The following is a 27,334-nucleotide window of genomic DNA, read 5'->3' on the forward strand; positions in this document are numbered from 1 at the left end:
GTTTTGCTAATATTACAGTGGAAAGATTAATATTATGAATAAAAACCCTTAAGTAGAAATGAAGCATTACAAAATTTAAAGGTTACAAATTTCTCTCTTTTTTCAGGCATTCCCCTCTTATATGTCTGTCAATCGTTTATCTCAAAGATAATTCTTAACTTCAGATTCATGTGACCCAGAGAAACTTACATTCACTTGCACATGTGTCAGAGATAATGCAAATGTTTTACTACTGTGCTGTTGCACCAGTGGAAGAATGCTTTTGCTGGTACAGATTATGTGCTGAATGTAAATATACAGTGGTTAACTGCAAAAGCAATTTTCATCTGGTATCATTACGCCCTCTCTTAGTTTCAAAGAGACCTCGTGCCATTAAAATGCTATGGCAGAAGTTTTAGCATAGCCCCGTTAGTCTCTGTGCTCCTCTGGTACAAAGATATCAGGACATACCAGCTGTTGTGGCATTGCTTTGTGCCACTGTACACTAGTCTGAAACCAGAGCCTTGAAAACAAGTCACTGGCTGCAGTTTTGAATGGCTTTGAGCCAATGACTTAGAGACTAACAGGCTCTGTAGCCACCTGGTGAAAATGAACCAGTCACAGAACAACAGAACGGCTGGACTAGAAAGGAACCACTGGAGAGCATCTGGTCCAGCCTTCTTGCTAAAGCAGGTTCACCTACAGCAGGTTGCACACGATGCTGTGGAGTTCTGAACATCTCCAGAGAAGGAGACTCCATAACTTTTCTTGGGCAACCTGTTCCATAATCAGTTTGTTCTGACAGGTTTTGGGTATAGTAGCTTCAAAATAAAATAAAAAAAACCCCAAAACCCAACAGAACAACAACAAGGTGTCTCCTTTGCCCATTTGTACAGGAGAAAGTAGACCAAAGAAGCTGAATTGAGTGTCAAGACAGATGACCACCACATCACTGTTCTGTGTCTGGCATGATCCATGATACTTCATTTTTGGCCTCTGTCCTAACCTGCTTCAATAGTATAGATAAGCTCTGCATTTTCTCCTTTGTCTTTGTCCAGTGCTGTGACCTGCAACACTGCTGATCCAACTGCTGCTGATTCAAACACTGAGGCTTCATACAATGGGCTGGTGAAGTAGGGACTGTGGTCATTGGAGTCTTCTACATTTATGATGACTCTGGCCAGGTTTCTTCTGTAAGGAAATTCTTGATCTCGGACCTATAGAAGAATTGCATAACACACAATTTGACTGTCATCTAGTAAAGCTTCACAAATATTACTCATTTGAGTGTGAATACTACTTTCAGTTCTACTTAATACAAAGTAGCAAAAAAATCCATTTGTCCCAAAGAACCATCTAAAATACATTCACACACAGGATGACAGATACTAAAATCAAAGAAACAGGAAAGAGCTTAGCAAATTTTTTTTTCACTTGTGAAAAAATGCATTGCAACTAACCACCATGATGTGAATTTTTGAAGTGGAAACCATATGAGATCTTGAATTTGGGTTGAGGTTTGCAAGAATTTCCTTTTTTATTAATACTTGCTGAATGTTCACGCCTTTATCTTGCCATTGCCTTTTTTACAGCATATAGGCACGTCAGTCTAGTGCTTGTAGCTGCCAATAGACTACTTCATGATTATTTACGTAGATGATCATATCAACAGTAAACAGAGCAGGAATCACTTTATGAAGTGCTGGTAACTGTCAACAGAGGTGTAAGTTATCACACCTGTCTCAACCCCGTCCAAAATACCTCAGCCCTCCTTCACTGATAATCCTGCCATCATCATCTCTAGAAAATTTTGGTTCTTCTTAAACAGAGGAAAAGACCTATTGTATCAGGTGGAGATCAAAACCAAGCACCAGGGAATCACCTCTCTTGGTCATGTGTTTCTGTGATTCAGTTTATAGCTATTTCTTAGTCTGCTTGCCAAAGTATTTGCAACATTTTATTCTGTGAGTGGATACCACACTCAGCTGTTCCTTACTGCATCTCACAGCAGCTTTTTGCTTCCTAGGGTGCCCTGCCAAAGCTGTCCCTGTACCTAACACACCATGAGTAGTTCCTTAGGGGAGGCCTCTTCTGCAGAAGTCTTAAGTAGCTGAAGAAAACAGTAGACTCCAATGTTTTAAACTAACAGGGTTTTTTTTATTTTTATTTTTTTTAAAATTATGTCCGTGATATACAACCTCCACTTGAAAACAGACAGATTTATGTTCTGTAGTCTAGACACACCAAGGAAAAATTGGTAATTAACTTTTTTCTGCATACCCAAAGATTTGGAAATGTAGATAAAGGAAAGCCATTTTGTATATCAACAGTTTATGTACTGAAATAAGTCCATAAAAGTAAGCTATAAATGAGGCTTGTGTTCAGAAAGGCTGTAGCATTCTCCATGGCAAGAAAGCAGTTATCTCCCTGTGAATAACTTCTCAAATAACTTTCAGCCTCACTTCAGAAATTCTGAAAATTACCTTGAGGGAGAGGACCAGATGCCAAGAGATTAAATAATTACCTGCTTGCTCTCCCTTGAGATAGAGAATCATATCACATTCCATACAATGGATTCACAATAAGGTTTCCCAAAAAGCTGAAATAAAAACTGTGAAATAAATATACAGCAGGGCAGGCAAGTTTAAATTAGTGGCTACTTATTTCACAGAGTCCTTCACTCAAGAGAAGTCTACTCCATGCATGTCCCTGAAGCAGCCATGACTGTGGCCAGACCAAGGGAATATTGCATTCTTACCATGACATTAAGGATGTGCTTATCTTGAGCTTCATGGTCTAATCTCTCAGCTGTGTAGAGGACCCCGGTGTTGGGATCAATTCTGAACTTCCTCATGCTGACTGTGTCGATGCTGCTGTGAATTGTGTAGCTCAGCTTATGCTTTTCATCTCTGTCTATAGCTTCAATTTGCAGAATTTCAGTATCAGGGAGGATGTCCTCTGAAATGGTGACATCGTAACTTGGCTGAGAGAATTCTGGGCCATTATCATTGTTATCCAACACTCTGATAAGAACCTACAGTTAATAAAAAAAAAAAAAAAGACATTTGAAGTTATTGAAGTCCAGTCAGACTAGTGAATAAGCACCTAAAGAAATGCAATTTACTTTGAATGGCTGAAGATGTTATGCTGCTGCATGGTGGGACTGAGAAACATTATTTAATACTAAATTCTTATTTTTCAGATCAAAAGAAATAGAAAGGATTTGATTTTGGAAGTAAAATGTTCCTAACTGTAAGACCTACTCAGAGTCTGATGAAGAAGCCCGTATTTTCAGTATCTGTAGATTGGAAAGTATTTCTACAATGGTCATAAGGAAAGATTTTGTCCTTCCTTGTAACTGCCTTGGTTAAAAGGGAGTTCTAGAACTATTATGTAATTTCCTTGCCCCTTCACTAGTAATAAAGCTATAAAAGGATCCTTTTCATGTGGTTTAAATCTGCTTTTTACACAATCAAGATTCAGCTGAATCCTGTCTTTTCTGCACAGTATATTGCATTGGGGCTTACTGGCAATGTCAAATTGTGACAGCAGTGGAGACTTCAAGTTGCTGTGACACCTCAGACTGCTCTTACACCACTTGAGGTGGGCACAGGAAAGACAACCTCACTACCACAGAAGCACACCCCCCACAGATCAATACATACCACCAAGGACAGCTGATCTCAGGGCACTGATGACACAGAAGGATTATTTTTTTTGTTACATCCTTGCTCTTCCTTTGCCAGTGATGGCTGTCTTTATTGCCAACTAATTCACTTTCCCCTCCAAATCCTTCTGGTGTCTCCTTTTTGTTGAGGTTTATGAATGGTAGAACACTAAAAATGTGAATGAACGCTGAGCTCCTTGCCTCAAATCTGTCTTTAAAACTTCTGCATGGATCCTTAAGGAAACTTGGAGAGGGGGAGAGAGGGCCAGGGTGCTGCTCTTGCTGCCTATTACACGCATTTCAATATATCACAAGCTGACTCTGATAAAAAATAGGAATCACTTTTTTCCAAGCTTTGCCTTTCAAAGTTACGTTATGCATGTGTCGCTGTGATGACATTTTGTGGGTTTGGCAATTGGAGAAGTCATTCCCTGGGGAAAACGTGCTTTCCAGACTTTGTATACCATAGATTGCTGTGGGTAGTGTGGCAGCAAAACCCTTGACAAACTGTGTAATACTGAAAGCTGAAATCTGAAGAGTTGACTCTTTTTCAGTGCTAGAAATGAAAAGTATTTTTTCCAGAATATGCCTGTGAGAGCAGTCTAATTTAACAGTAAGTAAAACTGAACAATCTTTTTATTCAAAGGCTTTGAAATAAGAAATAGTCCAATTAATGACTAGGGAAAGGCCAGACACAGGATTCTTTGGTCAAACTAGGAGACCTGACCCATCACTCATGATATTTTCTTTGTTGCTTTGTTACTTGGCTCTCTTTTAAGCAAGTATTTTATTGTTTTGCTTGATCCAGCCCTGTTCACCCATACTTTCTTAAGAGAAGAAAAATACAGCTACACTTTTACTGCAATATTGCACAAACAGATGTTGGCCTCAGAGAGAAATGAAACTTTAGATTTCCATGATATGTGGGAGGGTTTGCAGAATACATTACCAGAAGGAACACGAGCAGTTGTAAGAAGCAGTTGTAATGAACTAGCCTGGGAACTGTTCAAAAGACCGCTGAAATAAAATGCTCTGTAAGTTAAATGGCATAAGACTTGCATTCCACACAATTTCATTTTCACCAGATTATGGCATGCCAGAGTGAAGCAGGGTAAAGCCTGTATTAAGTTATGCTTCAGCCTTGGACAGATAGCAATAAAATTGGGGGAAAATGCACATTTCTAGGCCTATAATAATGATGAAGAGTTACTTAGCTTTTTATACTTTTATTGTTGCTGTAATATATCAAACATGTTTCTGATCTGACTGAGGAAAAAAACCCACTCAAATCTATGTCTTAAAAATTTGTGAAGAAACCAGTTGTAACTTATGAAAGAATGCCTGAGGAGAAGATTAAAGTCTTGAACTCTGATCTAATGGGACACAGAGACAGTGCTGAACCACTTTTTTAGTGTAAGGAATAGACAGAGAAGCAATAGGAGCTGGGGATAATCAGTATTTGATACTTACAGAAATTTTCTGGAGAAGTTTTGATATTCTCAGTCCTTGACACGTACCACTATAACACAACTGATAATTAACACATACAATTTATTTTGCTTTTCATTCATGACCAAAATCTTTGTCATGTATCATTTTAGACAGTCCAACAGAGAAGGAAAAACTTTTCCAAATGGATTGAAAACACCAAGAGTGCTTGACTCTGCTGATGCTAGTACAGCACAGGTTAATGTGAACAAGGAAACTTCCATGTGAGGGACAGGAAAATCTGTCAATTTATTTTTAAAATTGGTGTGTGCAAGCTGAAGCTGTTCTGGATGGTGAAAAAAAAAGTACAGAAGCACACCAATGCATTTTAAAAGTATTGCTACAGAAGTGACAGGCTATTTTGTTTGCATGGTATATAATCATCCCAGAGCAGTGATTCACTTCCTATAATATTTAATGCATTTTGGGATCACTGGCAAACTGAGAAAGCAGAAGAGGGCATAAGGGTTTAACCCATCCCAAGGCTTCCACTAGGACTGTCCAAGCCACGGCTCCATGATTCTTGCCTTTACTAGACTGCACAAACTGAACAGGGTGGGAGTGGATCAGCAGCAGAGACCAAGGGTAATCCATGATACTGTGGAAATCACAACATGGATTCACAGAGCAGCATTTCTTTCCACTGAAAAAGGTGTAAGCTACTGCCCTCACACACATATGGACATAATCAAGCATGGGGAGTGCAAGACATGGAGGGAAAAAACACAAAAAAATGGAGGCCCTAATTCACTGTCATCAAACTTACAGGGAGCTATGCACTTAAAATTGCTTTGATCATTGCAAAAAAACCCCTTGTTTTTCCTTCTTTTTCTTTTCTCTCTTTCACTTCACATCTACTGTAAGACTGATCAAGTGCCTGTTTAAGTGGCAGGCATCTTCCTCCCTAGAGATGCCAGTATTTTAATGATTTGTCAAGTGATCCACATTGAAATACACATTATTTATTACATACTTTGCACTTCAACTGCACTTCCATCTGGAGATGGAAGACGATGGTTTAGAAATGCTAATGAATAAAGAAGTCATTATTGATTCACAATTTCTTCTATTTAAGCAGTTAAGAGTATTTCTAATTTTTCTCAGCTGTCCCTCAAAATTCCCGAGAGTCAAATGTAATTTTAACATTTCTCTCCTTTAATAGAGGGGGGTGTATTTTCCTTGCAACAAAAGAAAGTTAAGTTATATATGGGAATACTGATTATACAGAGCTCTGTTAAACCTATAAATGGAACTTTTTAATGTTCTTAAAAATTGAGCTATCTTGGGAGTTACTTTAAACAAAACCAGGTAAAAGAAAATGGAGTTTTAGTCCCATTTAGATTAGATAGTAGTCCCTTAGTTCTTCCAGCATTTCTGAGGAGCAAATTTCCTGTATTTTGTCCAGGAAAACAATGCCTTGCAACAAGGTTACCAAAATCCCAGATGAAGTGCAGTAGTAAATCTGGGGAAGGTGTTTTATTTTTGAACCACACCCCTTTTATTAGGTTACCTTAAAATGCCATTCTTCCTAAGCAGATTTGCTGCTCTAGCAGGATAACTTCTAGTAAGATGTTACTTAAAACGAAAGGAAGGAAAATGTGACACTGACATGAACACCAGGCTCACAGAAAACCTGATCCTACAAACATACATGAAGCTGAGTGCCACCAGATTGTTAATATGAGGAAAGTTTCTCAAATTCATTTCATGGCTGCCAATCTCAGGCAGAAAATCTTGATACTATTGGCAAATTTCCCATTGACTTCAAAAGGGCCAGCAAAAGGGTCCTTCAAGTCTTATGCTTTAGCCAGCTAGTAGCACATCTTTCACCTCAAATCAAGTGTTACACTACTGAAGTGACTGAAAGACTCCCAATGTCTGTGTAATTTAATATTTTCTACATATTTATTCCCAAATGGAAGACATGGCAAGAATGAGCTGTGTGACATAAATATCCTTCATTACTGTGTAGGTACTGCCCGGGAGTTAAGATGTGACAATACCCATTGTGCACAATCAAAGCCAGGCTTTAAAAGTTTCCCAACACATCTCCAAAAGGTGACAAATGGAAATGTTTACTATTTGCTGGCTGCTAAGCAGGGATTCCTCTTTGCTGAGGACTGTTCAAGATTACTGACTGAACTACTTTTCATTGACAAACATTAGCTGCAAGTCTTTTTTCCACGCTCATAAAGCCAACATGCTGCAGACCAGTCTCTGCCTGGTTCTTCTTGAAAGCCCGTATCTTTTCCAGTGCATTGTGGGCTTCAGAAAGGCAGGCTTGCCTCCTTCTGTGTCCATTGTGTGGAGCCTAATTTATAGTCTGAACAAGCACCTCACTATAAAAGATTTGCTTCTCCCTGCTCACTTCCTATTTCCCACAGTTAAAACAAGTTTCAAATAAAGGAAGCACGGCCCTCCAAGATTACAAATTAGGCAAAGTAACACTCAGAGCATTAGCAAAGACTTTGTACTCAAAATGGCAAGTGAAAGGCCTAGAGAAATACAATCAAATCAAAGCAGGACAAAATCTAATGCAGGAAGTGTCTCCAAAGCTGTTTTTAATGTTGCCCATAACAAATACCTTTGGTTTAGGCACAGACATATTTGAGTGAAAACTGGGTAAATGCCAGCAGCTGCTTTACAGACATTTGAAGCTGGAAGAATCTGCTTGGCTAATTGCTTGGTCTGGGCACTGTGTTGTAGTACAACCTATTAAGTGCCTGAATTATTTAAACTCAGGTTACACTTCTGCACAGGTTTTGAAACCTATTTTAATTTAATACTGCTTTCAACAGTTATACCACATAGCTTTATTTTCTGCTTCCTGACAGGTTTTCCTTTCCTCCAAACTCCAACTTTAACATAAAAATTTAGTTTCCCTACCAACATCAGTGGCTAGTGTGTTCTTTGTGTTATGTTAAAATTGAAAGAAAAATCTTTGCTTCACAGGCAAAGCTGGATGAAAAAAAAAAAAAGAAATCAAGGATTGGTTACAGTTTGGAGGAAATGTTAAACAGAGCAAAAGCGAAAAATTGAATTGAATCCCCATGTCTCTTTTTCTGCCCTAGAAGAATCCACAGCTCAGAACTGCTTCTGGCAAGCTCTAATGTCTTATCTGCGTTTTGGCCATGGTTCTCTAAGAAGGCTTTTCACCATTCATTTAAGAGAACCACCCTCACTCAGGGTGACTGATCAGCTCCCCTTCAGAAAATGTTGCAAGAAAAAGGTGATCTCTGAAAGGTGAGACAGAAACTCAGAATTAAAAGTCAATCCTCAGCACAAGAAAAAATTAAATTCTAAAACCTTCTGCAAGGACAGACAGAAAGGGGCAATGGGCAGTAACTTCTGTCTGTTCTTCCAGTGTGGCTGGTTTCAGCAGAGGGTATTGTAAGAGAACATCTCCGGATCTGCAAAAACTTTTCAGAGGGAAGTGCACGTTACCCTCTGAGTGCCTCACTCTACTGGGAAATGTTCAGGAGGTTTTGCAATAAGTGAAACTGAGGTGCCTTTTGCTTCCTAGCTTGGAAGCAAAAGCCCTCATGCTCTAACACATCTTTTCTATAGCAGTTACAACGATGAGAAAGAAGAAGAAGGCAGGAAAATAAGGAGTAAAATCATCTTTTTCACATAGCAACATCAATCCAGATGCTGTTCTGAGAAAAATAAATTCTCTGCTAGGATAACATTCTCAATTAAAGTGAAACATCATAATAACTTAAATGATAGTTCAGTGATTCCCCCCGTACTCTGCTTCTGTGGGCATTTTAACAAAGATCAAGAGTATGCACTACAAATAAGTAAATAAATGTGATTCTAATCCTCTGTTGTGCCTCCATGTAAAAGATCTGAGTTGTTCAGTAAAAAAATAGGGATTTCAGATAAACCTGACTCATGACCAGGAGAATTTCTAATGTTTCAGAGTCAAAATTGTGGCAGGAGTAGGCATTTAGATGCCATTGAAATGATTCCTACTGGGGAGAGACCTCTCCGCTCAAGCCAGGGCACCAGACATTTTGCAGACCAAAGGGAGAGGATGGCCACGGCAGGGAGCAGAGTCACTGCACAGAGCCACTGTCCCAGCTCTCTCCAGCACATGGGACACAGAAGCCCCAATCCCTCTGCAGGCCAACAGCTCGCCTGGCAGCTGCAGGAGTTGTGTTTCGTGGGAATTCGGAGCAAACGTATGCCTTCAGCCTTTAATAAATGATTGCGTGGCCTCAAGCAATGATGGATAAAAGAAAGGGAAAAAGCAAAAGCTTTCCCTGGCTAAGTCAGGAGATTTAGCTGTTCTAGAAGTTAATCACCGTGACTGAAGTTTTATACCCACACTTCAAATACATAAGTGAAACAAGTCAAAATTTCTTTGTATTTTTCCTTCTCCTTTCCTTCCCATCCCAACTACTGGATGGTTCAGGCTTGGATGGATGGGCAGCATGGTGACTGGCAGTGGCTCAACAAGTCCTGGCACTTTGGTTCTCACTTTGGAGACTGCATTTCTTTTGGAAACCTTGATCATGCCCAAAACAAGTAGGCTTTTGATAACACAGAAAGTTTGTAACTTTTTTTTTTGTTAGCACTCCTTATGTTCTTTTTGCTTCTTTTCACAACAGTGAACCATTATTACAACAGATGTAACTTTTAAATCAAAATGATTTCCTTCCTTTCATGGTACAGTAATGAACCATGTGCACAGTAAGGCATGAAGGAAGTGAACAGTCCATCGGAGTTTAAGGCATGCAGGAACATTACTGAAGAAACTTCACCGAGTCCATGCCAGGGATCACGTTACCCCAACAAAAATCTTTGGCATTTTTATGCTTTATTTTACCACCTCCAACTGTATAATAGACAAAAGTCCAAGAAGAGATAAAGGAAAACAGCTGGGGTGGAATAAAAAGCAAGAGTGTTCCATTGCACATAGTGATCATCAGCTGTTTCATAATAAACCATCATACTTTGAGGAGGCCTTTAAATTATTTTATTGTTATTCAAAATTGCTTTCTACCTGCTTCGTCTTCTACCGCAACTTCCTGCAGCTACAGTTAAAAATGCAGGTGGTACTGTGTTCACAGAACAAAATACTTCAAATGTTGTTTTGTCAAAACTCAGAATAAGGCCACTGAGAGATATCAGTAAATGATCTATTCTATGACATTTTGAAATTAAACCAATCAGTTTTATATTTTTTAATTATTTTTCTAAAAGAAAATTAAGATGAGGAAGGTAACCAAAGGCTCCAAAGTACAGCCAAAAATAAAGCAGGAAAGTTTTGCAAAATGGAGTGATAAATATGAAGGCCATAATTCTGGCAGTTTTCAGAAACAATCACTTTTGAAATCTTTGTTGTGAAGACCAAAAGAAACACACGCTTGGATGCCCTGGCCACCATTAAATAATTAAATAGTATCCACATAGAGAGAACGTGGGGGAGGGAAGGGTCTGTACACACCAGTGATTATTAATGCTATACTCTTGCAATCTGAAACTATCTTACATTCCTAAATGGGTCACATCACTGTTAAAAAGAATGCTCAGGCTTCTTTCAGAATGCAACAGCTTTACTGAAATATGTTTTTACCATATGTTTTAATTAAAAATGTAGGGGTTTCATACAACTAGGTTTTGAGGACTGTTATATAGGTCAATTTATTAAATCAAAAGCAGCAGAAACAATAAACGCAATATCCATGAAAAGAGAAATTACTTTAATCCAGCGTGTTTGAAATTCCCTAAGCTTTTTAATACTTTTTTGGCTGAAATGTTTGCAAGAAAGAAAAAAGGTGACATTAGGCATTCAACACCATCTAAAATGTGGCCTAAGAGTGTAGCCAAGATTAAAAAACACAGCATAACAAAAAAACTACTCAAGAGTTGAAGAAAATGCCTTATGGAAAGGGAACATAAAGAGGTCACTCATTCTCCTTTGCTTGTCTACCGGAAGACTGGGAGGTGATTTGAGTATTGTAAGTGCCTTCCTGGGGAGAAAATAGTGGTTTTTAAAGAGTTCCTTAATTGAGCAGAGAAAGGCATAACGGGGAACATGCGCCAGATATAATCAAGCTTAAAGTAAGGGATGTTTTTAGCAGAGATGCAATTAATTCTGAAACTGACAGGGAAAACATTGGATATCCTACCACCTAACTTATATCAACTGATGTTTTCTTACCAAGGGTGGATTATTGGGAGAAAACATCAGACATTTTAGGGCTGGGTTATAAACAGGATATATAAACATGAAATCAGATTGACAAAGCACTCAATGATTTGACAATTTCGTATAAAAGCTGGTGTTGTGGCTCATTGAATACAGATTTACATCCAAAGCATTTGAGCAAAAAGGCAAGGTACAACAGAAGCATCTGCATGTGCATGCATATATGTAAACAAAAAAAAAAAGTTCAGGCTTTCCTTCTGAATTATAAAGAAGGAAATAACATCACCAACCTATTTTTTCATTTAGACTTGGGGAGTAAGTCAGATGTAGAATTTCAGGCCGTAAGTAATCCACAGCCCACAACTTTACCTCACATCAGAGGGTTTTGCTTTTTGAAGTCTTCCTGGTGCCCCTGGACCTCAGAGTCCCTGTCCTTGTGCCATGACCCAATTCCAGACTGGTTCCCACTGAAAAGATAGCTAGGCTCTGCATCAGGGTGTCTCCCACAAACATGTGTCAGAGCCAGCATTGCCCCAGCCCATCACATTTATCTGACCCAACTTTAAAGGCAAGGAGCCTGATAAGCAAGCCTGGTTTTAAAAGGTTCAGCAGGGCGGCTTAGCAGAAGACAGTATAATCACAGGCAGTGACACTAAAGGAGGGATTCTTTAATTTTAAGTTTTTCCTCTGAACAAGTTATTTTCTGAACAATTGATCTCGTGTCCCACATTTGGGTCTTTGGAGGATGAGAGGTACAAACTCCATTTAACACAATCAATAGCAATATTCCCCAACACCATGGAAGCACTATTGTATTTTGAACCATTATGGGGAGAGGCAATTGTCAAAATCTAGGCTTTGCTGCCTGTGATAGGGACACCCCCAGCTGGAGGAAGGCAAATTACTTTCATGTGAGCAGGAAGAGAACAAAAGGAGAAATAACGCTTTGAAACATTCAACAGCCAATTCTTTACAGCCAGATGGAAAGGCTCTGAAAAACATCCCCTCCATTAGTTATTGGTGGTCTCAAAGGATGAGGTTTCGCTTGAATGGAAAAATTAATAACTTTTATAGCATATACATTCCAGCAACAAATGAATAACTTGCCAAGAAAGGAATGTGATATTCTACCTGAGTTGTGGCAATGTTTGTTCCATCGGTGACCTCCACAGTCATATTATACATTGACCTCTGCTCTGCATCCAAGGGCTTTGCAATGACAATCGTGCCCACTCCCTTATACGCGTCGAAAGAACTATCGTAATTCCCTCCTAATTGTTGCACAAAAACACAATCACATTAGCCATTTCTTGAAGACTTCCATTGCAAGTATTCCTAAAAGTGGGCATATCTGTTTAGTGTCATTCATCTTAATGGCCTCTCTTAGCATACACAGTAAATCTAGTGATACTTCTTTGTTCATAAGCCATTTGTATTCCAAAGCACAGTTTGTATATTGAAAAGCAGATATCATTAAAATGCATTGCCAAAAATAAAGAATAAAAATCTAGCAGTATATTTAAGTAAACCATAGCTGAATCTATAAAAAGAATCAAATGGCTATAAGCCCCTAAGATGTGTGCCCTTGTGGTCCGAATAATGAACAAGAATATTTATCTTTTTGTATAAAAGTAATTTCAAGAGGGTTTTATTCTACATATTTTATTTTCAGGAAATTCTCACTGATACTTCTGCATGCAAATACTATCATCTGAGTTTTTAAAAATTACAATTATAATCAATTTAAAAAATGCAAATAAAGATTTGTTATGTTAATACCAAGGACAATGATAGTAACTGGCAGCAAAGGTCAAATCCTGCCAGTGTTTTAAGAATTATTCAAATAGACCTGGCAGGATACACAACCTAAATTCTTTTCAATACAGAAAAACCTCTCACAAAGCATTGTTCTAATACTAACATCCCCTTTTCCTGTCTCAAACTGAATGCTGCAGCAGTGGGGAAACCCTCCTGAGTACTGAGTGAAATAAAGAAAAGAAAAAATCTATTAACAAGTAAAATAAGGCTATAAATAATATAATCTCAAATATAATTTCAGATTTGAAGGGGTACAAGATTTGTCAGCCACAGCTACAGTTTATAAATTTGAACCACTCATTATTTTCAAAAGCGCAGCACACACTCCCTGCTGATAAGCTGTTTTCTAACTTACTCATCTATGAAGTGTAATTTAGTATTAGTTGAGTTTGAAATTTTTGGAGGCTAGGGACAGGGAGAGGCGGGACACAACACTGCTGACAGACAAACTCTTAAGGTATATTCATAACACAGCAATTCAATGCCAACCCTGTTCTACAGTGACAAAAAGCCTTTCAAACCCCACTGGTTATGAGACTTGTGTAACAGCTGCTGAAAGCTCTTGAGATGAGGTCCACAGGTATAAAAATATCCGTCCTATTGACTTAGCTCTGGTGAAATATATATATGTAAAGAGAGATATATGTCAATGGCTGGCAGTGTCACAAAATGGCTCTCTGAATTTTAGGGCTGGGGACTGAGTAGAGAAGAGGAGAGTCTTCCATTCTCTCCATTCTGCATAGTTTGTTGGACAGGAACTGGCATTATTTTCAGAAGCAATCGTGCATTTAGTGAGGGAAGAATGTTCTGGCATTTGAAGAACTGAAGATTAGAAGAAAACACAGTAAAATCATAGCCCCTGAATTCCTTAATGTGAAGGAACCCTCACTTCTACCTCTTCCACAGGCTATTGCAAAGAAAGGGGAAGGTGGAAGAAGTACTGCTCTGTCCATTTTTGTCTTGAAAGACATTCAGAGATGGATAGAAGAAAATAGGAGGAAAAATAATAATGCAGGTAACTGCTGCAGAGGAAAGAGTATTGGTGAACTTCTGGCCACTGAAATGATCCAGATGTAGTAATTTCAGATGTGCCATCAGATTTCCACATGTTGAACAGATATATGTACATATATACAGGCCTTAGCCTTATAGATGAAGTTGTGGTTTTCCAGGAAAACATCACCACTGGATCTGTTGTCATTTATGGCAGATATTGCTTACTCCTAACCCTCATCCTGCAAGCTGTCCTTGATATTTAAGCAATAGAAAGGTATTTGGACATTGATTATATATTTTTTTTTAAGTTCGTCTGAAAGAAAAAGTTTCTTCCTCCAATTAATGTTTTAAATTGATTTACTTGAGAAAAATTGCACCATGAAAACCTCCTTTGAAGAAAAGAGCTTGAGATTCAGGCAAGGAAATCTCAGCTGAAATGAAACTAGCCTTGGGACAGTAGGCACTTCACAAAGAGAATGTTTCATTCTGATAACCATGAAAACAAAGTTCAAGTCTATACTTTGAGATGCATAATAACCATCTTAATGAGCAATCAAAAATTATATGCTATCAACTGGCACACCCTTCCAAAAAATCCTGCCTTTAAAACTTCCAAGAAGTAACATGGAAGGATTAGCAATAAATGTTTTAAATGACCTTCTGCTGGCTCAGAGCTGGATTTTCAGGGCACCACATAGTCTGTTGCAAATAGACCAACTTCTTCAGGCCACTTCCATTAAGTGAAGCATAAAAGAAGAACTGAATCCATCATGTGAATTTTTTATACATTATTCACATCTTCCAAAACGGTCTAGTGACAAACAAATTAATCTTGGTTGCCAGCCACCCCAGCCTGTAACTAACCAGGCAATGCAGTTCATTTTACATTGAATCATTTTCTATTAAACAGGCAGAAATTGCATCAAACACTGAGGCAGAGATGGATCAGAGAACATCCTGCAGTGAGATTTGTGATTATAATGTATTTTGGAGTGAAATCCTGAATTATTCAAGATTCAGTCTTCTACATTTTAACAGACCATGGTCAGATGAAGAACCATGCAGATGGAAGAACAACTGGGAATACAACCTGAGACACTGGGTCCTGCCTCTCAACTGCAGTACTAGAGGCAGCCTGCAAATGGTTTGTGCTACTCTTTGGCCTCTGTATAAAATCAAAACAGGTCCTTACATGACAAATGCTTCTAAAGCTGCACTAAACACTGATGAATTAATGAATTACATAAAAAAGTTAAACATTTAGAGTCTTACAGATGTGTTAAGTCTATGCAAGGCCTATTATTGGAGAAGCATCCACCACAATAATCTTTGAAAGATGGGTGCTGGGTTGCACTAAGAGAGAGGCATCATTCTCGTGTAAAAACAAACAGGAGTCGTCTCTTTAAAACACTTGCAGCTGGAAACTCCACATGAAACCACTTCTACACAAAGGTGCCCATGTAGAGGTTGGAGGGCTGGGGCCCTAGGAAGTGACAGCTGAGGAGGTGTTGGCTTCTGGGGTGCTGGAGGCTGTTTTCGAAAGACTGATGCTTTCTCTGTACCAACCTTTTGGAAGTGAGCTTGTCTGCAGTGCCATAAACTCCCACAGTACCAGTTTTAATAATTTTGCTATTGTCCATTTAATAGTTTCTTTGATCACAATCTTCAGATGAAAGAGGGCTAAGGATGATGGCATTTTGTTCAGCTGCTGTTTCATTAATATGAATTTTCATTACTAATTCCACTTTCCAGCATCTGGCACATGCTTTCCTTTTTACTGTCTACTAAACCCTGCTTTCAGATACAAGATACGTAGAAGCTGTCTTTGCTAATGTGCTTGCAATTGCATTAGGAAAGAAATATTTCAAATGAAGATAATACACTGCGAGTTCCTCAGGCGCTTTGGGAAAATCAGTGACAAAGAAAGCAAGATGATTGCACTGACAATTTGGCTAGACAGGTCGTCCTGAGAAAGCATTTTAAAACTGAATAACTCCAGAGAGATGTGGATTAGCTGTTGTCTATAGTATCAATTCAGGCTAAAATGTAATAGTGATACATCTTCAATACAGTTTAAAGACTTCCCTTAAAATAATCTGATTAGATTGAAGCACTTTGAGTAAGATTTTATGAAAAGTCCACATCTACTTTAAATGCTGTCTTTGGATGAGAAGACTTATCATGCTGGAATGGTAAAAATTAATCCAGAAAAAAATTAATCCACTTTTTCTCTCTAATTGATTGTTAAGATTCCCAAAATTACCTAAGAGATAGTTATGTCTACACTTCAGACAATTATAGTTAAGTGAGATGACTTCCACCCTTACTTTCTTGAGGTTGATCTTAATGCTTTTGCAAAAGCCCTGGAAGCATTAAATTTTCAGAACTAGTAACTTTTGTAACTAGTAATTTTTAATGTAATCTAAAAGTGTGTTATAGCTTACATATGATTTTCCAATTCCAGCTGCTTTCAGTACAGCTGTAGAAACAGCCCCTGGTACAAAAGATCTTATTAGCTGGCCCTCACTACAACTCTCTAGAACAGTCTTTACTTTCAGTTTAACAGATGGTATAGTACAGTTAAGAAAGAGATCCCAGGAAATTGAACTGAGACACCTCTGAGCCAACAAACTCTTAAATTGTGTACTTGGTATAGAGTTGGTTACATTTTCTGTCTGAACCTGGACTTCTACCTTTCTTCTTAGCTTATTTTTTGGCTTCATAGTCACTATGAACAATTTTTCTTCTGACAAAAGTCCTGTATACTTTGGAAAGAATTGATTTACCTTATTAAAAAGATACCTAAAAAACCCCAAACCACTGAACCTTGCGAGGCTAACAAGAGAGGTGCAATGGAAAGGCCAAGGAAAACTTGAACTATCAAAAGGGATTTCTGGGGGTCGGCTGAAGAATTTGCCTCAGGCAAGACATAATCCAGATCTTGCATTCCCACAGGACGTAGGCTCTGCATCTCTGGGCCTTTTCTAATTTCAGTGTTGGGGTTTTTAATTTTCAAGCATATTCTTCTTATATTGCATTTTGCTGTAAGCAGTTAATTTTTTGATAGGGCTTTCCTAGATGTGGTTCCTTTTTGGTATCGTGTGGAGCCTCCCCATGTTCCTGTCAGTTGCTGATAAACACTTTAAGATGGATCATGCTGCTGGGAAAAATAATTTTCTCCTCTGAGAAGAAAACATGTCAGCAAATCTGGAGGATTTGTAGGCAGACGAGTCCCATATGAGGACCTTTTTCCAAATTTTCCAGTGGGACAATCAAAAAGGCTGGGATTGAATACCACCTCAGAAATAACTGAAGACTGCAGAGAATCAGACTTGTTCAGGCTTAGATGCAGAGATGGATCACACTGAGCTCTGGAGGACATCCCCTGTTAAAACACTGCTAAAACCTAGCAGGAGTCTTCTTTCACTGGCAGGTAGCAAAGAACACACAATATTTTATGTTCAAAATTAACAGAGCCACAATATACGGCTATCCTCACACAAGTCTCATTTGGCCTACCATGCCATTATGGACAAATGGAGAAAAGAAATATGGGAAATTATCTGATTTAGAGAACAGTCCTCTAAACCACATTTTCTCAGTGCAGAGAAGATTCTTACTTGTCTGTCCCAAAAAAAGCTGACAGCAGTGAACAGTGATGATAAACTGGGCCAATTGCTACAATTGTCACGTTGCTCAGGGAAGAGAATCAGAGCAAAACACAGGAAACTAATTCACCCTGAAACTCAGAGGCGAGGCTAAAGTACCTCTAGAATTTTCAGAAAAAGAAGCAAGGCCAAACTTTTAGTTTCTTTTGTTTTCAAAGAAGATGAAATAAACTTAACGACTGTCTCAAAAAACAAAAAATTCAACTACAGACTTTTTAAATCATAACATAATAAATACTAGTAAAATGACAGGCAAATATTTATTCTTTTATGTACTACATAATGCTAAGAAGGAAGTAATGCAGACTCTGACTTTTAGATAAAACTACTGTAAAGAGACTCAAAGCCTTGAGTTTGCTGCTAAGAAGCTGAAAGCAAGGGTATAAAAAGCAAGAAAGAAATCAGGAAGGTATTTCAGATAGTTCTCAGAAAAGGTTATTCAAAGAAGGCTAGAGAGCTACATGTTTCTGACTTTAATGAAAACTTGCAGCACTATGAATTAAATGGACGATTAACTAAAATTAAGAGATATTAAAATTATTGGCTTTTAAACACGCTTGGTGAAAAGTGCTGATGTGGTTTCAAAGCTTGGCTGCTGTTATAAAGGCACAGGCTGGGGGAGGAAGCAAAGATAGAGGGAGGACTGTTTGGGGAACCAGAGAGATGTTGTGCAGCATGCCACTTAAGCAAAAACTAGCACCATGCAGCTTAGCTCCAGTGTTAAAGTAGCCATCCCACCATTCCCATCACTGACAAAGGAAAAAACAGAAAGGGCTTAATTTACCTGGTACAAATAAAGGTCTCTGACTTATCTGGGAGTTCCCACTGAAAATTAGTTTCTCATTAATGACTAAATAAATCGTAAACTGATACAACTTAAGGTTATGTCTTTCACACTGTGGGATGTGCATGAATTGAGAATGGTATTGAATGCAATCTGAAAACAGAAATCAGGTATGATATTTCAACTATTCCAAATTAAAGAAACAAACACTCATCCAAGTATCCTGTTCCTCTCTAGTCTATCAATGGAAAATGACCTTCCTGCCTCTGTGGCATTTTCCTCTCTTGGAGATGATTAACTCAAGAACTTAAACACCTACCTAAAGTATGTATAATTAAAGTGCAAAGTTAGGCAGACAGGACACTTTATAGCCAAACTTTATCTGCTGTCCCTCTCTTTTTTTTTGGTCTGGGAGAGAGTGCATGTTATGCATTAAAAAAGAGATCGTCTGGAATTCCAATGCCCATTTAGTTTGAAAAGGTCATAAAGATAAAGGTCAAGCTGCAAACTCTGTATTAAACCATGTCTCTACATAAGCCTTCAGGGGTTTTGTTGACATTACTGTGAACTATGCACAGAGGTTCAGAATCACGAAATACCAGATGGAGCAGGATCAGGTCTGGTTTTACAGCAGCACAGCAACCATCTCTTGCATCAGCAGTCACATACAGCTTTCTATATATGACAATTAACTTCTACAAATACCCCATGTCATTCATTAGGCTTTTCAGCACTAGACCTCAATGTTGATGACATCAAGGAACAATGAAAAAAAGTGGGGTTTGACACTGGCCAAAGGCAGCAATGGTTATCTAAATACACAGTGCTCTGTCTGTAAAACCCTCAGGATGGGTTTTGTCTTTGCTCCTTGCATGCTGAGTGTCTGGAACAACAAGGTCTTCTGCATGCCCTGGATTGTTGGCTATTCTTGTAGCAGAAATCGGTGCTGTTGGGAGTGCAATTATGTGTAACAGCAGCAATATTTAATGAAAACATTCATATGGTAACAAAACCAAACTGGAAGGTCAGGGTCACTGATTTCTCATTAAATCTAGGAAAGCTCTGTCTCACTGACCTCTGCAATGATGCAGCATCTTGCAGCTTCAGAAGCTACAGCCTGCAGGGAAACCATTACAATTGTTTAAATAGGGAAAATCTTTAAAACATTTGAACTAGTTTAGGCATAAAGGCCACACTAAATAACAGAGGCTAAAAATTCCTAATGTTCTCCCTATCATCTGTGTTTGGTAGGCAAAAAAATCAAATATCATTATAAGGCGTTGCTTGATTGAAAGTGACTCCTAATAATGAAAAAGAATATAGTGGAAGAGCAAGGGCTTCCCTTGGGGCAGCATTTTAATGAGAGTTGGTCAAGCTGCCAGGAAAATGACGAGAAGAAGTCCAGCAAAAGTTTCAAATACGAAAAAAACTGTCAATAACATCAAAAAAGATGGATTTGTCTTGGGAGGAAAGGTTCAGTGAAGAAGGGAATGGAAATGTAAACATTAGCTTATAAACTGCATGTAGCATACTGAAGCAACCAAGGAAATGGCAGGAAAACTGCAGGAAACATATGCTGTCCTCCCCCAGGGACTAGAAAGAACCCCAGAACATGGTAGTAGGTTTGGGTTTAATTTTAATATGATTGGCACATCAGAAACCGTGCTACAAATTCAGAGAGGAAGCGGTGCTGCTTCTGTCTTTCATCTGCACAAATTGGAAATAAAAGGTGGATGAAAACGACTCTGACAGACCCTTTCTCCTGTGGTCCCTGTCCTTCCTGTTGGCTAAACCTATCTGCAAATAACTACATTGATATGGGAGCCAGGCTCAATCCCTGTAAAAAAAGACTGCTGATGCACACTTTCTGCTAAGTCCATGGCAAAGGCTTTTTGTTTCTCTAATCTTTCATATAGCATTTGCTTTATAACCCTTCATTTAAATAACTATACTTTGTGCAGATGAACTGTTTTGCATCCAAAGGTATGCAAACACTACATACAAGCATCTGCAAATATTAAGAAGCACAATAATTTTCCAGGGAAATTCTTACTTTTGAGATGTTAAATGAGTTATTTTAAATGACATTAACTCAATCAGCAGCAGAAGTGGGAAAGAAATGCTTAGGAACATTGACTCCCTTTCTCTACTTCAACCAAGTGAGACTCTTTGCTCCCTGTCATTTTGGCTGCTAATGGCATTTCCCTGCGATTTTAAGACTTCTATGGCTTCTCCTCCTTTTTACTAAGGATGCTTTTCCCTCCCTATTTTTATAAGCAATTTTATATAAGACAATTTTGTGGTTGAAATCTCACATCAAAACACATTTCTCTGTTTCAGCTTGCATTCAAGACAAACTTTTGGTGTCTCCATTTGTAACCCATATGTTGAGGCATCCCATTCTGTTTCACAGTTAAATGGATGGCACTGGACTGTGAAAAGTTTGAATTAATTATTTGTGATAAACTGTGGAAAATCCGTGAATAAAATGATAATAATTGGACACAAATACGGTTAAAGCTGTCATAGAAAGAAATGCAGCACATCCATGTGTCGCATCGCATCCTGTCACAGGCACTTATGAAAGATGTAATATAAATTGTCTCAAAAAAACTTGCAAAAAATAAAAGGCAGCCTGGATAGTTGTATTTTAGCAAATGTGTTTGCACTAAGGGTACCTTCTGTTGAACAGTTCTGCCCACAAGCTGTCTGTAGAATATAGAACATCTCTCGAGCATGCTTGCCACCTTGAAGCAGGGCAGTCGGAAGCAGAAAAAAAAGAACAGAATGCAGAAAAAAAGGTGAAGAAAGAGAGAAATGAGGGACAGCAAGTCTAAGTACCATAAATACATTTAGAAATGAGATTAGCAAAGTATGACAATAGAATTTAAATGACAGACAACATTAAGATTGCAGTAAATAACATAGTACGAAAAAAAACCAATTCAGCCATACAGCGCTCTTTTAAAGCTTAGCTAAAGAGTCATAACAAAAGCAGGAATATTATTTGTTATTATTATTATTAATACTGTTATCACTATATTAAAATAGCATTTTCATTTCATCATTAGGAAAATGGATTTAACTGGGGGGGTGGGAAGGGAGGTGGGGAGACAGTTCACGGTTAGTTTTCTTGCTCTCAAAACCGCACAGCCGTGTGCTTTGCTTCTGGGGCGTCCTCCTGGCACTGCTGGCTCCCAACTTACCGACGATATCGAACCAGAGGGGGATGTTAGAGGGCTGCACAGACACCACCCCGACAATCTCGGTCACTTTATCGCTCTCCATGACGGTGAAGTTGTAAAAGGGCTCGTCGAAAGTCAGGGGCACGGGCGAGGGCGCGGGCTTTTTTATCCACTCAATATGGAGACGGGCAGTGGAAGATTTTTGGGGCCGGCCATTGTCCACTGCTTTTATCTGGCAGGCACAAAGAAAAGAGGGCTCATGCTGAGCATCCCAGCTTGGCAGTTCAGAACTAATTCTACTGCAGTGTGATGACTCCTTGGAAAATGGACTTTGTAACCTTTTATGTAAAATCCCACCAAAAAAACCCGACAAATGCTTATTTCTCAATTTTCACTATTTTTTTTTTCTTTTGCATAATGCTTTGACTTTTCACTGAAAAAGGTGATTTTAAACTGAAATGTTTTGTTTAAGGAATGCTGGTGTGAGGTCTCCTGCAGATGCAATTCGAACACTCCCCACACAGATCCTCCTCTCCAGAAGCAGCTTCCCTCTCTGATTTCATCCTGCACCCAGCTCCTTCTTGCAGCAAAGCTGGAAGCTTTGTAATGACCCTTTGTAACGCCATGCATTTGCAAAATGTGCTCACTCAGAGCATGTTTGACTGCTTTCAAGTGGCATCTGTGTTGCAGATAAGTATTCCCTATATTGCCTTATTCAGGATCTTTAATTGAATTAAATAAGTTTCAGGTCATTTCCCTCATTCTCCATAAAAAATATAATTCAAAATTTTGTCATGTTTTCTTTCTCCTCTCTGTCAAGTTCATTAAAAATTGCTTTGCTTGGTGCTATTTCTTTTTATTATAAAGTCTTCTAGAAAGATGGATAGGCTTGATCTTTGTGTGACATGCTTTATGGATTTAGCATAGCAAAGACAAGATGAGCAGCAACAAACACTGGGCTTAAGAAAAGGCTGAATGCAGGTTACAAAATAGGTAATGTTTCTGGCTATATAGGTCCACTGGTATAAATATGCCATTAGAATACCTTTCAAAAATAGGAAATACTTTATTTTTCTGAGATATCATGCCCTACTTCTTCCTCTGGAAATGTGTTAAGTGTGTTTGATACTAACACTCATCACTCTCCATTCCAAGCAGGCAGGCCCTTTGTGAAAAGATACTGAGGGTGTGATGAGCAGTTTCTAGTTAGAAAATCTTCAGTTCTTGCACTACAAGAAGGCTCAGATCTCAAACATGACTTTGAGGTCGCCAGAGGTAAAAGTACTCACTCACTCGAAGGCTGCTCTACTCTGATTCCTAGGTATTTCTAAATGTTTTGTTATTCATTAATTTTCCAACATTATGAAGGTAACCCACTTCTGTAAGATACATCACTTCCAGATGTCAGACCATGGACCTCTGACATTTTTATTCCAGCTCCTCAACTACAACTTGTTGGCTTATTCCTGCACATGAAGAGTGCACATTCCAGTCTTATATGGCTTTATATCAACTCAATCATATTTTATTCCCCCTTCTTTTACTTTCACTGTATGGTTAGAGTTCTGAAAGAAGAATTTTGACTGAGCTTTCTTTTAACTGAAATTGCTTCCACAAAACAGAGTACACAGTACTCCTCCTCTCTTAGATACAGCCACCTAACTGGGACAGTAGGTGCTCTCTGTAAGGGCAAAAAATTGTGTTCACACCAAAATTAAGTACCCATTTGTAGCTTTATCTGCCCAGGCCAACATAATACAACTTTGGGAGCAGACAAGTACTTGGTCTTCATTCCTGCATATTCAAGGGAATGGCTTGTGGTAACAATTTACAGGCTGACTTCACACTCCGAGAATACATCATGACCTACAATAGCATGAATGATCTCTCACACTCAGTTTTTCAGCAGTAGTTTTGTGTATGAATACTAAATTTCTTAATTTAGGTCTTACATACAGGGCATAAACACAGTTATATAGTCCTCTTTATACAGGAGGGCCTATTTCTTAAAAAAAAGGAAAACAGAAGTCAGTCAAATAATGAGTTTGTGTGTCAATGAAAGAGTGCTTACCGTTAAGATGTCATAACTCCCTGATGTGAACTGCTTTCTGGAAGAAACCATCCCTGTTTTGGGATCAATGAAAAACTTCCCATCATCGTTCCCATCCACAATGCTGTACGAGATCTCTGCATTAGGGCCTTCGTCTTTGTCAAAAGCAAAAGCTCTGTAGATGGGCTCCCCTCTTTTCTTACGGTCCCTCTCCGGCAGCTTGATCTGATAGACTTTCTCTGGAAACTGTGGTTTGTTGTCATTCTCATCCAGAACCTGCACCACCACCCAAACGGAGGATTGCTTGGGGGATGTGCCCCCATCTGAGACGGTTACCTGAAAAACAGCAGTGCCAGTTATTCCCAACAGCCACAGCGGGACTCCAGAAATTGGAGAAAAACATAAAACATAAGGAAACACCTTGCCTTCCCCAAAGCTAACTTGCAGCTCACAACATTGTCTGTGTACACAATACATAATTACTATAAACATTCTCAGTGCTTAACTCAATTTGTCCAAAACGGCGAATCCAGAAGATTTTTTACTTCTGAGATGAACGTGGAATAAGGAACCTGCAGACTAGGAAGCGTTTTCTCAAAACATTAAATCCTTTTATCTCAAATTCTGCAAGTTTATCTCAGAAGAGAGAACTGGAATTAACCCATTAATCAGGGATCCCTGCATTTTTTGCATACATATTTTAAAGTTTCTTCTGTCATGGAAAGAATTTGAAAGATGCATTTCTTCTTAAACCCTAAAAGAACCTCTGTCATTTTTCCCCCATTAATTATTTGGAAATTCTTAAACAACAAAAGGATTTCTGTCAGCTCTTTTCATTCATTACCCGAGATGTGACAGCTCATTAATTCCAAACCTGCTTTATAAGATTATAAGGAGCACAGAGAGGCAGGTAACAAAAAATTTCTGCTGCATTGTATAGAGAGTGCACTGTGCTGCCAGAAACATGTAAGAAATAAAATCTTTGAGATGAAAGTTAATTAGTAATTTAGCTGCAACTTAAACAGAATTACTAATAATTTTCAATCTGAAACACTATGAAAATGAAATGATTCAAGATCAACAAGCCCTCAAGAGATTTAGTAATATGCCTTCAAAATGAAATCAATATGTTTCAAACTTCTCCCTCAATATTTCGATTGCAGTTTTAATGAGAAAGAAATAAGGCAGAAAGTTATTTTTGTTTGCATGAAAGAAGTTCAAATTTCATTTTCAGCTACATATGGTAACATGCCAAATCCCACAGTAGCAATTTCTGATGATAGTGAGCCAAGATATTATATATCCTTCTCTGCTCATACTGATCACTGCACATCGATTGGTTTGCTGGTAACTTCTTGATGTTTTATTTTTCCTTAAAAGTTCCTCTGTTCCATTCCAAATACTATAGTCCTGATGTCCAGTTGTTAGGCAAAGCAAAATGTCCTGGGAATAATACCCCTTGGCATTTTCCCATCCTTGTGTAAAGTCTAAACTTAGAGTAACCCCAGTTTAACACTGAGATCAGCAGAAAAATCATGTTTTCTATGAGAAAGGTAAAAGACATTGTCCCTTTCCTGTATTTAACTATGTGTTTAAAAACTGATGCAGTGGAAGGGAGCAGACTGACAGCCTCAGGGACTGAAACAGCTCATTTACAGAAAAGTGAGGAGCATGGCAACATACAGTGGCAATGTAAATTCCCAAAACAGCCCAGAACCCACTTGGAGAGTGGAACCCATCCTCCCTACAACACATACCAGTCTCAGGCCTCTTTCTCCCTAGACTGGAGTGGAGTTTCCTAAGTGCTGAGTTGCTTTGGCAATTAGCAATTGTTGGGATCACCACTGCTGTGATGGGGACAGCTGTTTGCAGAGTGCTGGATGGGGATCAGACCCATCCTGCAACGTGACATCTGCCAATCACCAGCACAGGGGTGTGGGAAGAAGACCCACACTATTATCAGTGTGCCGAGCCATCCAGTTCCCACTACCAACACTTTCCAAAACAGCATTTCTAGTGCTGAAAGGCTGTGAATCTGCCTTTCCACACAGAGCTACTCCACCAGGGACCTCAGCCTCTCCACTTCACTGATGATCCCCTCTATTTCTGTTCTATTCTGTTGCAACTGGCCAAACTCTAGGCAAGACCACAAGTTAACAAAGGAAAACCAATTTTTGGGTTTCTCCACAGATAAAATAACCATTGATGACATGCAGTACAGGCTGTATTGCATGGAAACAATCAGAGACACACTAACCCAAACTCAAAAAATATCAACAAAATGCTTTTTTAGGGAGTAATGTTTTTGCATTAAAAATACTAGCGAGATTCTGGAAACTCTTGTTCTTGGAACAAATGCAATTTTTTTTTAAGGCATTTTCTTCAACCTGCTAGCAGTAATCAACAACAAAGGTGTGTGAGTGAGATTAAGGGTTCACAACCAACTATGTCAATAAAATCTATAAAAACCTCAGTAGTATAAACAGTCAAACAACTATGATGAAAAAACCCTACCTAAGTCAAGAAAGAAGTGAAGCATCCTTCTGTCTTACCAGTACATTCTCACAGTTTGTCACTTTACTGCTGAAATCCTGACTAGCATGGTGTTGTGGCAGCAAATATCTGCTTGCATTTGTTTGTTTTGTAAGCCCAAACTTGGGGGGGAATCTATTTGATAACAGAAATGTTGCACTGAAAATATTTGCTGACAGCTAACAGGAAAGAGTAATGGCAATAATACAAAATGACAGCTAATTAATAAAAAATAACGAAAAATGGACTGAATTTAGTAAATTCTACTTGGGCTAAAACTTTACATCCCTGTAGAGGAAAATGTTAGGTACCAGCCTTTTTTTTTGGGACACATTCAAAACTTTTCAAAATTTCAGGATGCAGCTCCACTCAAAAAGCTCTGAGTGCCAGACACAGGAGTTGAAGTTCTCTCTTTGCAAGCAAGTAAATTAATTAAGCCTACCTCACACCAGTGATGTGATTATTTCGCCAGCTGTAAATCTGCACCCTGGCTGAACCCTTTTCTAGTCATAAACAAGGTAAAAGAGCTGCAAAAATTTTCTCTGCCCATACAGAAAAAAACTCACCATGGGTTAACAACACATTAAAACAAACCAAGAAATTGCTGCCAGCTCAGAATTGTTCCCAGACAAAAATAGGGAGAAGAAGAGAGGTCATTCAGCACATCGCTCTGCAAATACCATTTCCATCAGGACACAGTATCACACCAGCACATAGGGCCCCTCTAACCAAGGCAATTTCGATCCAAACATTACCACAGCTCCTAGCTAAACCCTTGAACAGCTGGAAACTAGAGTAAAAAGTAACCAGGGAGGGGAGGGAGGTTAGGATGTTCATAGGACAAAGCTAAATCACAGCTGGTATCTCTGGAAATGCAAAAGGCAGATGTGCAAGGCACAGGAGAGCTTGCAGGAGAGAAGCTGTAATTTAGGACCAGTGAGGTTCTTTTGTTTAAAAACCTGCAGGCAGCATGGTAGTAAAAAGAATGCAGAGACAAAAGGTAATGCAGG

General features: G+C 38.7%; 1 protein-coding gene across 10 annotated transcripts in view; it reads right to left on the reverse strand.

Annotated features, from left to right (window-relative positions):
* The window catches only part of FAT3 (FAT atypical cadherin 3), a 398,570-nt gene that overhangs the window by 84,315 nt on the left and 286,921 nt on the right, over nt 1-27,334 (reverse strand). For 8 of the 10 annotated variants that reach the window (XR_010356488.1, XM_064409542.1, XM_064409543.1 and 5 more), the window contains exons 5-10: nt 23,814-24,128; nt 21,764-21,974; nt 21,236-21,304; nt 12,423-12,562; nt 2,738-3,013; nt 986-1,196 (exon numbers count right to left, since the gene is read on the reverse strand). Coding sequence is in view for 9 of the 10 variants with exons in the window: in XM_064409542.1 (XP_064265612.1) it covers nt 986-1,196; nt 2,738-3,013; nt 12,423-12,562; nt 21,236-21,304; nt 21,764-21,974; nt 23,814-24,128 (1,222 nt within the window). In the remaining variant the exon portion in view is untranslated. The remainder of the gene's footprint in view (nt 1-985; nt 1,197-2,737; nt 3,014-12,422; nt 12,563-21,235; nt 21,305-21,763; nt 21,975-23,813; nt 24,129-27,334) is intronic. The other 2 variants (XM_064409548.1, XM_064409545.1) reach the window with 1 other exon arrangement.

The sequence above is a fragment of the Passer domesticus genome, chromosome 2 (assembly GCF_036417665.1).
Source record: "Passer domesticus isolate bPasDom1 chromosome 2, bPasDom1.hap1, whole genome shotgun sequence".
NCBI classification, from domain to species: Eukaryota; Metazoa; Chordata; class Aves; order Passeriformes; family Passeridae; genus Passer; species Passer domesticus.